The sequence below is a fragment of the Xenopus laevis genome, chromosome 6L (genome assembly GCF_017654675.1).
Source record: "Xenopus laevis strain J_2021 chromosome 6L, Xenopus_laevis_v10.1, whole genome shotgun sequence".
NCBI classification, from domain to species: domain Eukaryota; kingdom Metazoa; phylum Chordata; class Amphibia; order Anura; family Pipidae; genus Xenopus; species Xenopus laevis.
The window spans coordinates 29,061,791-29,075,239 of NC_054381.1; the positions used below are offsets into that span (position 1 = coordinate 29,061,791).

A 13,449-nucleotide genomic window follows, 5' to 3' on the forward strand; every position below is an offset into this window, starting at 1 on the left:
CAGACAGTAAGTTGCTTGAAGATTGTAAAACAACTGTTTTGCCTGGGACCTGGGTATGACCTGGGTCATGGGTCTGATATATTAGGGGTCATTTATTCATTCCTCAGATGCAAAATTACACCATTAGTGTTCAGTTAGAGATCACTTTGCACATTGCACTGAATCCGGTGCAAGTCACAGATCTGTGGGTAGAATGCACTTAATGCCTACCATAGGCAGAGTCAGACTGGGGCAAGTATGGGCCCACCGGGGCTGTCACATCAGGGCCCCCACCACCCCAGAGACCCCGTGCCCCAGCCACAAATCTCCCTCTGTCCCCCTTCCCCCCCCCCAGCATGTATCTTCTTCTTGCATTACTTTTCTTCAGTCGATTGGGTGGGACGGAGTTCAGGAAAGAGCGCAGGAGCTGGTGGCTCTGGCTACTGGGTCTGGGGGGAGGGCCCCTGAGCTGGTGTCCCATTGGCCCAGTCTGACCCTGACCATAGGTAGGTGGTAAGTGTAGCGCTACACTGTGTTTTGCACCCTTGTTACTCCCTCTGCAAACCTACCCACATGCCACCACCACCCTGCCCTTGAATTCATGAGAGAAGTATTTCTACAGTGCAAAGATATGCACCTATGGGTGCTAATGGACCACATTACTAATCCTCATGCTTCCGGGTTAGAGCCAGGGGCGCTCCACCAATGAGGCAAGTTGAGACACTCACCTCAGACTGCAGCGCCCCCCTGGTTGCCAGGGGCGGCAAAAATTCCGCTCCTGGTAACTAAGAGCCGAATTTCCGGTTTTCAAACCGGAAATTCGGCTCTTCTAGTGCAGAGAGCGATATTGCGCTCTCTGCACTAAGCGTCGCGGACCGCCCCTGCCCTCTCCGGCGCAATAAAGGTTAGTGCCGTGGGGAGGGGTGGGGGCGGCGAAAGAAGGCCGCCTCAGGCGGCATTATAGCCAGAATCGCCCCTGGTTAGAGCATTTGTGTACTAAAATCATGTGCATCAGCCCAAGGTGCAAAACAGCCATGCACACTGCCCCATGCTTATTGACCGATATCCTAATGCTCAAAGAACTGCTCTTCAGTTATCTTCAGTTTGCACCAACAGAGGGGCATTGTTCTCCTCATGCCAATAAACCAACTGACTTGGTTGGGCAGCTATAAAATATTTTTTTAAAATTAGAAATGCGTAAGCCACTCTTTATTTAAAATCTTTCTGTAATTTTCCAAGCATACTGGGTGGGGAGAAACAGGTAAATCCTAAATAAATACTGTGAATGAGGTATAGCTGCAATTTTGAAGGCATTAACAGTATGCTGTTGGTAGCAAAATATAACGGGTTAGCTCCCCGACAAATAATTGTGTGTGTGCGGATTCGTTCAAATACGTTTGCTGTTGCTAAGGGTCCCGGGCGGTTCAACAGAGTGCCAGCACCACCAGTGCAGTGGAAGTGAACTACAGGTGTGCGGTTGATCTATTACATGAATTAACTCTGCCCAACCAGGCAATTTAGGGTTATTCCATGATGTTATCATGTTTAAAATATTTTGGGAAACACAGTTATATTTACAAATATAACTGTGAATAGTCAAATTCAAATTCTTAAAGGGCAAAAGTATGATAAATTTCAAAAATCAAATTTGAATTTTTAAAAAAACTCAAATTGAGTTTGGATAATTCCCTAGTCGAATTTGACAGCTTTGACCTTATTTCTAATTCGAATTTTCATTTAAACCCTTAATAACTCTGCCCCTAAATGAGACCAGTCTTAGGAGCCTGGGCATTCAATGGAATGGTAAACAGGAATTGCTGTTTCCAAATATATCACCTTAGGAGTCTCTTTTGAGCAATGGCCAAGTCTGATCCTTTAAAATGTAGTCTTGGTGCTTATTGAAATCATTTTACTTGTGTTCTTTTAACTCCAACTTTATAGTGTAACGATATTAATTACCATGGAATTCCATGACCTGTATAATTTAGCCTTCAGCGATGTGTCTTACAATAAAATCATGGCACTCCTTTGTGATTTATGATAACAACAGGTGATAATTTATTCCCTATATAATGCTTCCTATGTATCAACATTCAAATGCAGCAATATGCAGTAAATAAAATTGTTTGTGTTACATTGTTTAGAGTTAAAATATTTTGACAGTAACCAAAATGAGATGTTAACAGAATCTAATTTATTCCTTCCCTGACAGCTCCAGCTTGACATTTTCATATCTTTCGAGTAATACAGTTATTGTGCAGATCTGCTTTGTGAAAGAGAATTTATCAGGGCAGTGTTGTTTAAGATTGTGCATGTTTACAGAAATGTAAGAGTGCGTCAGTTATGTTATCTGCAATGTATTTTGTTATTTCCTTAAGAACAAATTGTTGTCAGTTTTAATCACTTCTTAAAAACCTCCCTTCTGTCACTTTGTCATCTCAGATTTTTTCTTGCTAGGGATAGATAGGTAGCGAATTGTTTGTTGGTCGCTAGGTGCGGTAGCTAGCAAGGACAGCCTGCCCCGAAGAGGAGTTAGAATTTGGGGTACTGCCCCATGGCAATTGTGTGCCAGACAGGGAAGGGAGTGTATAGGGACTAGATTAGTGGCAGCCTAGTGGATTCACTGTGGTCAATGGTTTGGAGGAAACTTGGGCACTGTATGTAGACACCGCAGAGATTAAGCAGGAAAAGTTATTGGGAGAGGAGGCCTCCTGCGACTAACGAATGTACTTCTACATGACAGGGGTCCCGGAGGCTTAAAGGAGAACTAAATCTTATCTAAAGTAGTAGGGTAGAAATGTTGTACATTATATTTTGTGCTTCTGTACCTGCTCAATATGAATCCATATTGGTGGCAAAATAATCAAAACAGTTTGGCGTATTAATATTTTAAATGTTTTTAAGACTGAAGACAAGGTGGTCCAAACTATAGAAAAAAAACCTAGGTCGCAAGCATATATGGGTGATATAGTCAATGCTTAAAATCACCTTAAAGGGATCCTGTCATGGGAAAACATGTTTTTTTCAAAATGCACCAGTTAATAGTGCTGCTCCAGCCGAATTCTGCACTGTAATCCATTTCTCAAAAGAGCAAACAGACATTTTTATTAGGGATGCACCGAATCCACTATTTTGGATTCGGCCGAACCTCCGAATCCTTCACAAAGGATTCGGCCGAATACCGAACCGAATCCGAACCCTAATTTGCATATGCAAATTAGGGATGGGAAGGGGAAAATGTTTTTTACTGTTTTTGTTTTGTGACAAAAAGTCACGCAATTTCCCTCTCCGCCCCTAATTTGCATATGCAAATTCGGATTCGGTTCGGCTGGACAGAAGGATTTGCCGAAATCCGAATCCTGCTGAATCCCGAACCGAATCCTGGATTCGGTGCATCCCTAATTTTTATATTTAATTTTGAAATCTGACATGGAGCTAGACATATTGTCAGTTTCCCAGCTGCCCCCAGTCATGTGACTTGTGCTCTGATAAACTTCAGTCACTCTTTACTGCTGTACAGTAAGTTGGAGTGATATCACCCCCCTCCTTCCCCCCAGCAGCCAAACAACAGAACAATGAGAAGGTAACCAGATAGCAGCTCCCTGATACAAGATAACAGCTGCCTGTTAGATCTAAGAACAACACTCAATAGTAAAATCAGTAAAAATTAGGTTCAGGAAATGTTAAAAACTATTGTATCTCCTGCGCCTCCCCAGCGTTTCTGAACCAATGTGGGTGTGGTTGGGCAGCATTCCGCCCCCTCAAATCCAGCCTCCATAGGCCCGGGCCTTGGTGGCCTCTCCACAAATCCGGCCCTGGACATATGCAATTGTAAGTGTAATTTAGAAATAAAAACTACATCATTAAAATCATGACAAAATCTCTTTACCATTCCAAATAAGTGAGGCCATAACCCACTGTGTGGTCTCAGTGGAAACACCATTCATGGAGACAGGTTTTATAGGTTATAGCTGGAATATTTTTTTGTAGTCTTACCATTCTCTTTCACTTCTGTAAACTCAGTTGTTCACTAAGGGTGAAATTTAGTTTTAGTATGAGGTAGAGAGTGATATTCTGAGACAATTTGCAATTGGTTTTCATCTTTTTTTGTGTTTTTTTGAGTTGTTTTGCTTTTAATTCAGCAGCTCTCCAGTTTACAGTATCAAAAATCTGGTTGCTAAGGTCCAAATTACTCTAGCAACCATGCAGTGATCTAGATTAGAGACCGGAATAGGAATAGGAATAGGAGAGGGCCTGAATAAAAAGGCAGAAAATAAACTTAAAGAGCATTTGTTTTTTTGATGGGGACAGTGACTCAAATTGAAAAGCTGGAAAGAGTCAGAAGAAAAATTATAAAACTATAAAAAATGAAGGTCAGTTGAAAAATTCTTTAGCTATTCTGGAATATACTAAAAGTTAATTTAAAGGTGAACCACCCCTTTAATCTGCAGTCACTAGTATCATGACCTTTGTTCACATAATCTTCTGGGACAAACAAAATTGGCCTGTGAATGTTTTGGGCACATTTGTCTTATTTATGCATTTAAACCATCATTTATGGAATGATGGAGCGGTTCCTAAAGAGTTGCTGAAAACTACCTGCTGAATCAATTATTATCAAATGTTTTATGAATACTTGTTATTCACTTTGCATCAATTGTTCATATTCCTTCACTTTCTCAATTACAACTTCCTGCAGAGGAATGGAATTAGGTGACAAATGCAATTAAGATAAATATGTTACAGTACATGAAGTTTATATTCGTGAAGCTCTGTTGCTTCCAATGTCAGACTGGTGCATATTGGTTCCACCAGACACCTTGAAGTTTGGGGCCCACTGACTATGCATATATTAAAGGAGTATATTTGTCTTTATGTGGCTCATCTGAGTGTTCTAGTTTTCTTCTACACTCCAAAAACATATTGATATATTGTAAATATGTATATATAGTAAATTACAAATCAAACCATTTTTGCAGATGCCTGGGTTTTTTGCAGTATTTACTCAGGACATCACAACAGTAATGGCTCAAATCTTACTTAGGGATGTAGCGAACTGTTCGCCCGCAAACTAGTTCGCGCGAACTTCGACCGTTCGCGTCCGCCGCATGTTCGCGAACGTTTGTGAACGTTCGCATTTTGAGTTCGCGTTCGATCGTTCGACCATTCGACCATTCGAATTCCTTCGACCGCTAAAAATCGAACGATTTCCATTCGTTCGAACGATTGTAAGCATTCGATTCAATGAAAAGCATTCGATCGAATGGCTTCGATCGTTCGATTCGAATGAAAATCCTTCGATCGAACGATTAAAATCCTTCGATCGTTCGAATCGAACGATTTTAGCGGTGTTCGAAGTTCGCGAACTGTTCGCGAACGTTCGCATTTTTTGCCGGTGTTCGCGAACGGCGTTCGCGAACACCAAATCGGCAGTTCGCTACATCCCTAATCTTAATCCCTCTAATCTTCACATTTATTTCAGGGACCATATTCTGGATGAAAAGTTTACCTAATCTTAGATCCTCTGGACTGAAATTAAAGTTATTTGTAGAGTAAACATTAGGTTTGTTAATTAGAATTACAGTTTTGCAAATGCAAAGTGAAGTTGTTTAAAATTGCTAATTTGAACATAGTAAATGTAAATCCCATTTGAACATATTCTTCTTTTTAGCAGGAAGCAGCTTCTAAGAAAGTTGAGCCTATATTAGAGTGTCCTAACTAGGGACAGCAGACCCTGTGACTGAGTGGCGCCCAGGAGTGTAGGAAAGGTCTGAATCAAGATGTCTATGTCTTGACCCGTCTCACTCCCATCTTGGGCTTATTAGTGCACTGATCCTGCAAGTCAGCATTTTGGGGAATCATTATTTAGCAATATTAATGAATCTAATTGATTGTAACGTTCCAGTAGATGTGAATCTGTTGTAGGAATGATGGTGCATGTTTATAAAAGTGGAGTGATTGAGAACAGAGACAGCCCAAACCTGACCTCTGCATGCACACATTACATATAATATCTATTCATGGTTTTAAAGATACATAAATAATATGAGATTCTGAAAATATGTGATTAAAAGTTTGCAATTTTTTTTGCAAATGTGTTTAAATTCTGTTGTTATTGTTTTTTTTTCATTTACATAAGCGTTTGCTACTTTCATGGAGTACCATGTAACAATCACTAACACTCATCTAGGTTGGTGCTGATCATGTCTCATCTGAACTAGGTCCTGCTCCTTGAATGCGCACATACAGTATGTAGCCAAGGGAGTGGATCCACACTTAACCTAACCTAAAGGGGTGGTTAACCTTTCATTTAAATTTTAGTATGGCCTTCATTTTTTCTTTTATAGTTTTTTAATTATTTGCCTTCTTCTTCTGACCCCATCCATCTAAAAGCAAATGTTCTGTAAGGCTACAAACATATTGTTATTGCTATATTATATATTAGCAAAATACTGCTCTCAACAGGCTCAGTTAGAGTAACTGAATTTAATAGGCAAGGAAAAGAAATTCCTTTTTTCCCTTTCTTTTGCTTGCCTCTTAAAATCAATTGCTCTAATTGAGCCGGTTAAATGCAGGATTTTTTTTTATTATTTTTGTTATTTGTACACATTTTACCTGCACCCAGGCATGCTGTGTTTTTGTTTTGTGAGTGCTCCTCCATGTTCCATACATATATATATATATATATATATATATATATATATATATATATATATATATATATATATATATATATATATAGATATATATATCTATCTATATATCTATCTATTCATGCATTATTTGAATACACTTTTGCTTTGAGACACAGAAACCCTGGTGTTGCTGGTCTTTCTTGAAGTATATATATATATATATATATATATATATATATCCAAATGCTGGTGCACTCAAAAAGTCAACCACAGATTAATATCAAAAATCGCCAAAAGACAGCACTCAGTGGACTTTATATAGTGCACTTCCTGATGACGGCTTGAGTTGTGAGTTGAAACGTTGAAATAAACCAGTTTTTTTGCACTATATAAAGTCCTATGAGTGCGGTCTTTTTGCGATTTTTGATATATATATATATATTCAAAATTACATACATTTACAAAAGCATGTGTAAGTGCATAGATACACATACCACCAAAATACTGGCACACAGTGTCTAAAAAAATAAAGCAGGCACTGGAAAAAAGAGAATTACAGAAAGATCCCAAACATTCCTTAGATCCTATTCCTGTATAATATGCATTCTGCTATTGCAGCCTTTGAAAGGATTCTGAGCAAGTCATAAAACTATTTAACTGTTTGATTAAGGGTCAGTAGCACCACAAAATGAAAATGCCCCATTTCAATTTAAACAGAATATTCCTTTAGTTTGCACTTTAATTAATTCTTAAACATTTCTAGAGTTCATTATATTTTTATTTACAAATACCCAGACATGACCATGCAGGTCATAAATGCAACAATTCAAAACTGGTCATACACATAAAGACCCCCAGTGCATCTTCACCAAGGGGTGGTAACAAACTGCACTGGTTTGAACACTTGTCTTCAAGTCAAATACCTAGATCATAATAAACACATGCAGAGCCATTGGTTGACACAATGCTAGCAATAGCTGACTTGGTCAAGAAAGGCTGCCCATGTGTTAGCTCTTTACATCTCCATTAGACAAGACAGATTTGGTAGGGCTTTATGTAGACAACAAATAAAGGTGGTAGTAGGGATGCCAGATTTCTACTTTATATATACAGTTATGGGACCTGTTATCCTGAATGCTCAGGACCTGGAGTTTTTCCATAATTTGGATCACCATACTTTGTCTGCTAAAAAAATTATTTTAACATTAAAACAATAGGATTGTTTTGCCACCAATATGGATTCACACAGTTTAGTTACCATCAAGTACAAGCTATTGTTTAATTATTACAAAGAAAACGGAAATCATTTTTAAAAATTTTAATTATTTGATTATAATGGAGTCTATGGGCATTGGCCTTCTGTAATTCAGAGCTTTCTATATAACAGGTTTCTGGATAACGAATCCTATACCTGTACTAGTGATGACCGTTATGCAACATATGGTACGAATTTTCTAAATTAAAATAGATTGCTATATTGGTAGCAACTCCTTTTGAGAGGGGAAACAGATTTATGTAATACCAATCTCAGGCCAAGAAGAAATAACCTGCTGAAAGCTGTTCCTAATGCTGAACAGTCAATAGAGGAGAGGTAATGGCTCATCCCTTTATACACAAGCAGCTAAATGAACTGTAAGCCCAGGAATTAATTAAACCCCATAATGGCTTACTGATGCATAAAAGAGCTTGTCAGCTCAATTTAAAAATCTATTAGCGAGCAAAGCAAACAAATCTGCTGTTCCATACTAGCTAAGATTTTACATTTTATTGTGGCTATGCCAATGTGCTTTCTGGTGTAATACAGCACACTGGATGCAATATTGTTTACAATGGATATTGTTTAAATGACATTAAAGACTCTTAAAAATGTGTTGCTTTCAGAACATCCTGTACTAATCTAATCTAATCTACAAATAGCTAACATAATAGTTAAATTAATAGTTACATTAATTCAACTGATCGTTACCAAGTGGCCCTAATTATATACTATAGCAGTGATCCCCAACCAGTGGTTCTTGAGCAACACGTTGCCCACCGACCCCTTGGATGTTGCTCCAAGTGGCCTAAAAGTAGTTCATTATTTTTGAATTCCTGTCTTTGAGGCAAGTTTTGGAGAATTCAGTCCCCGATCAATCTTCCAAATGCCAAACCATCCTCATCCATTTCTAATGAATCACTGGATCATAAATAGGAGAACTATACGTGCTGCCCATAGGTTGAAAAAGAGAGTTTTACCATGTTGCCCATAGTTCAGAAAAAATAACAGATACCTTCAGATGGTAGATTCTGTTTAATGGCAGATTGAATGGAAAATGAGGTCTATATGGAAGGAAGCTACAAGGATATCATTCACCCTCTTGAGTCAACCCCCCCACACACACACACATAATTACAATAGACCTCTTATTTACTATATGAGAGTCCTGAGAGTTCCTTGTTATCTTTTTCTTTTTAATTTGTACTAAATTGCATTTTTTTAAAGCAACATGAACGATGTTACGATGTTACAATGTACCTGCAATCGGCATCAACCTGTCTCTAAAAAACTGCAAAATAAGGCATAATATGTATATTAAGGTGAAGATGTTTGTGGCTACCACTGCCCCTGTTCCTGAAGCTAAAAAAAACATAAATTTTCTCACTGTTTCCCACAGTATTGCATTATTTCATAGCATGCTCCGATCTCTGTGATTGCTGGTGTAAGAATTTACAGCCATTGCAAACCTATTGGCAAGCATGAAATCTAGCTTGCATGTGTAAACTCTGGTTCATGCCAAACAGGCAAAAGTTTTGTGCCAAAACATAGCTTTAACTTCTTACTAAAGATGCAATATTTTGTGCATGACAACCAAAGCACTTGTGTGGACCCAGGTCTTACATGTACACATATCCCTATGTTTATGTGTAAATATCTAAAGATGACAAGATCTATTCATTTGTCCAAGTGGATGTAAAATTTGGCTACTCAAAGCAATGGGCCAGGCCGGTGATTAGATCATTCAGCCCTCAGGTTAACAATTAGATCATATCAAGGGACTGTTAGTGGAAATTGGCTGTAGACAACATTAAAGGCCTAATGGTGTAACCCACTCACGAGCAATATGTTGATCACCAATCCCATGGATGTTGCTCCAAGTGGCCTCAAAGCAGGTGATTATTTTTGAATTGCTGTCCCATTGATCCCCAACCAGTGGTTCATGAGCAATGTGTTGATCACCAATCCCATGGATGTTGCTCCCAGTGGCCTCAAAGCAGGTGCTTATTTTGAATTACTTTTTCAATTCCTTGCCCATTGAACCCCAACCAGTGGCTCGTGAGAATGTGCTGATCACCAATCCCATGGATGTTGCTCTCAGTGGCCTCAAAGCAAGTGCTTATTTTTGAACTTCTGGCCCATTGATCCCCAACCAGTGGTTTGCAAGAAATGTGTTGATCACTAATCTCATGGATGTTGATCCCAGTGGCCTCAAAGCAGATGCTTATTTTTTGAATTCCATGCCCATTGATCCCCATCAAATGGTGGTCAACGTGTTGATCACCAACCTCATGGATGTTGCTCTCAGTGGCCTCAAAGCAGGTTCTTATTTTTGAAATTAGAGGCAATATTTGGTTGCATAAAAACCAGGTTTATTGCCAACCAGAGCTTTTTGTAGGCTGTCAGTCCTCATAAGGGCTATCAAGTAACCAGTCACAGCATTTATTTGGTACTCCCCAAGTAACTTTTTGTATACTTTTTACATTTGAATGTGGCTCATGGATTAAAAAGATTTCGCTTTTCTTCCACAGTTTAGTCGTTGTGTATCTGAACCTTGAACAGGTATCAACTGGAAAGTGCATCATTTAAAGGTTTCACTTTAAAACCATACACAGGCAAATAGGCTGTCTACTCTGTCTTAAGATTGGCCAACATCTGCCGCTGTCTGTAGTATAGGCAACTTAAGACCCCTACTTACATTAACCAAGAGGCGTCCAAATTCCAGCTTCTTCTAGCTAAATACTAATAATATCTAACAATTGTTCAGTGTAAAAAAGAAGTCATGTTATACTTACACTGTGCAAAGCAATAAAAAATGCCAAATATACCATCTGCCCTCCCTTAAAAATGGCCCTGATTCCATAATAACTTAGATGCCATCTTCAGTCTTCACCTTCCTTGGTCATAAAAGTGTTGGCTATTTGCTACTGAATGCTTGCATTTCTGTTGGAATATCTCTCGAGTGTTGCCTCCATGAATACGTGCTTTAGGACATTCATCATAACTATAAGCAGGCCCATAAATCCATGTGTCACGTCAAAGCTTCATTCACATTTCAACATCAATGGGTAAAACAAATGCAGCTGACACCATCGAAGCTCAACTCCAATTTCATATTGCTATGATCACAATCACAACAGATTGACACTGAATTTGGAAATTATATGTAGGCTCCATTGATGGGCTATGATTATTTTTCAGCCATTCTCATATACCATTTTTTTCCCTCCATTCATCAATTAACCTTTATTTTGATAGAAAATAAAGGAGCTCACTGTCTGTATCTTCACAGGACTGTTCTAAAGAATAATGACTTAAGAGCAAGACAAGAGTTAACCAATCATCTCACCAATCAGTGGCCTTCCCCAGGAGCTGTGGAATTTAATGCTGTTGCCCTGGACACATTACGCTACCAAAAGCACAGTGAGCGTTGGGACGAGTAAGTTTAATGTGTTGACTTTGCTAGTAGAATTTACATCATTGGGAGTCCCAACATATATATAAATATGCATTGTGCAAAACAATAAGCAGTGCCCCCATACACAAACTTCAAATCTGAAGGAACATATCTTTTCATATCTTTTCATATCTTTGATATGGCATGGAATGGCTGGAAAATATCCTAGTTCCTCAACTCTATAAGGATAAGGGCACATGTGAAGATTCTGGGAGATTTAGTTGCTCTGCGATAAAGCGCCTCTTCTTCGAGACGACTAATCTCCCCAAACTGCATCCCGCAGGCTAGAATGTAATCGCCGGCAGGATGGAACTCTGAGTGCTTTGTTTTCCAAAGTCGCCTGAAGCTTCCTTGTGAGGCAACTTAAGGCAACTTCAGAAAACGAATCGCACCAATTGCCAGCGATTTACATTCTAGCCGGCGGGAGGCAGTTCAGGGAGATTAGTTGTCCCAAAGAAGAAGAGATTTGTCACTGGGCATCTAATCTCCCTGAATTTGAGCGTGTGTCTCTGCCCTAAAGGACTGTTATCTGTAAAAACTGAACCTTCTTTGCAACTTTCTGTAGATCCTTTTTAGTCGATGTCTTACTCAAACACTCTACTGTCTACCTATGCTGCAATGTGTCCAGTTACATGGCTTCTGGGTGACACCATAACCTATATGAGAAATCTACTGCATTATGAATGGGATAGATTCCCAATATTCTACACTATGGACATAAATAATTGCTTATTATTTTATAGATTGAACCTGTGTCCTTAATATCATGAGCTTTACTGCTCTGGATAGCTTATGACAAAAAACTATTGCCAATATAACCGAATCAGTACTTAGATTTTAAAAAATTATATGGGTTTCTTTTTTTGTGGAGTATTAGATATTCTATCACAATCCAACAATTACTAATTGGGTTTATATTTATACTGTACAAAATATAAAAGCCTTCGCTCTGTTTCCTTTGCGGCCATTGGTAAAATCCATAATGAACAATCCATCCAATCCTCAATCAACACTTGAGTAAGGATACAGATGCACATGCCCCAGGCCCTCAGCATAGGAGGTAGCCAAATCAAGGTAAAGGTAAAATTATAGATCAGCGCCACAGGCTGTGGAAAAAACAAACAAAACAAATAACAGACCTTGATGGAGGAACTGTGAAAAAGATCGGCAAAGGAAAAAATACTGAGGGTTTACTTTTCCTTTAATCTTGAATTTTTTTTTTTTTAATTTCAACTCTGTTATATATTTTCTATATTCTTCTGTATAGGAGGTAGCCAGTATGAATCCAGAAAATAGAGGTACACGTACTATAACTTGACAAAAGTATTAATACTGCAGCTTTCTTTGAGTAAAAAGGCGCACGTAATGAGTCCTTACATGAATATCTTGTAAATTATATCCTTATAAACGGTGAGTTCTGATGTCATCAGTTATAATAAATAAAGTACCCCCAGTTGTAAAATATGAGGATATTAGAAGTTACCTTGGAGTTCCATGACCTGTATAAAAACACTCAGCCTTTGGCCTCGTGTTTTTATATGGTCATGAAACTCCTTGGTAACTTGTAATATCCTTATATTTTACAAGAGGGGGTACTTTATTCACTATATATATTACACAGTTTATATAATTACATTTGGTACAATTTCAAGTTTATTCAAACTTGGGATGGGTTATTTACTAAAATCTGAATTTATCTCATTATTTTAATTAAAAAAAGTCTGACCAAACTCCCATCCACCATTTGTCCTTATTTATCATTGAACAAAATCGATAAAATCCAGGCGTAAAGAAAAAAGGTACCTTGGTGTTGGCCTTATCCTGCCGCAAATACATAGGAAACAGTAAACTACTTGCACGTTTGCCCTTCAGAGTATGAAGTCCCTGCCACTAGGGGATTGGCTAGGCTGGAGGAAGGTTCAAATTTATTCCTCCAAGCCCAGCCAATCCTCTTGTGGCAGGACCAGGACAATTTAAGGGGAAAAAACAAACAGTCAGCAAAGCTTTTTCTTACTTTTTTGTCAGGTTTGGGAAGCCTTAGCCTTCCTGAGCCTTAATGAAAATCCGGTCATGCTCCCAGTCTAATTTAATCCTGCCCTGTGTCTCTCTGCTCCCAACCTGAT

The 13,449-nt window shown here is 38.6% G+C and overlaps 1 protein-coding gene across 2 annotated transcripts in view; it reads left to right on the forward strand.

Moving 5' to 3' along the window:
- rundc3b.L (RUN domain containing 3B L homeolog) overlaps positions 1–13,449 on the forward strand; it is a 104,117-nt gene that overhangs the window by 77,190 nt on the left and 13,478 nt on the right. Inside the window, exon 9 of one of the 2 annotated variants that reach the window (XM_041565873.1) lies at positions 11,162–11,308. The exons of the other annotated variant lie outside the window; for it this stretch is intronic. Coding sequence (XP_041421807.1) covers positions 11,162–11,308 — 147 coding nt within the window. The remainder of the gene's footprint in view (positions 1–11,161; positions 11,309–13,449) is intronic. 2 annotated transcript variants of the gene reach the window in all.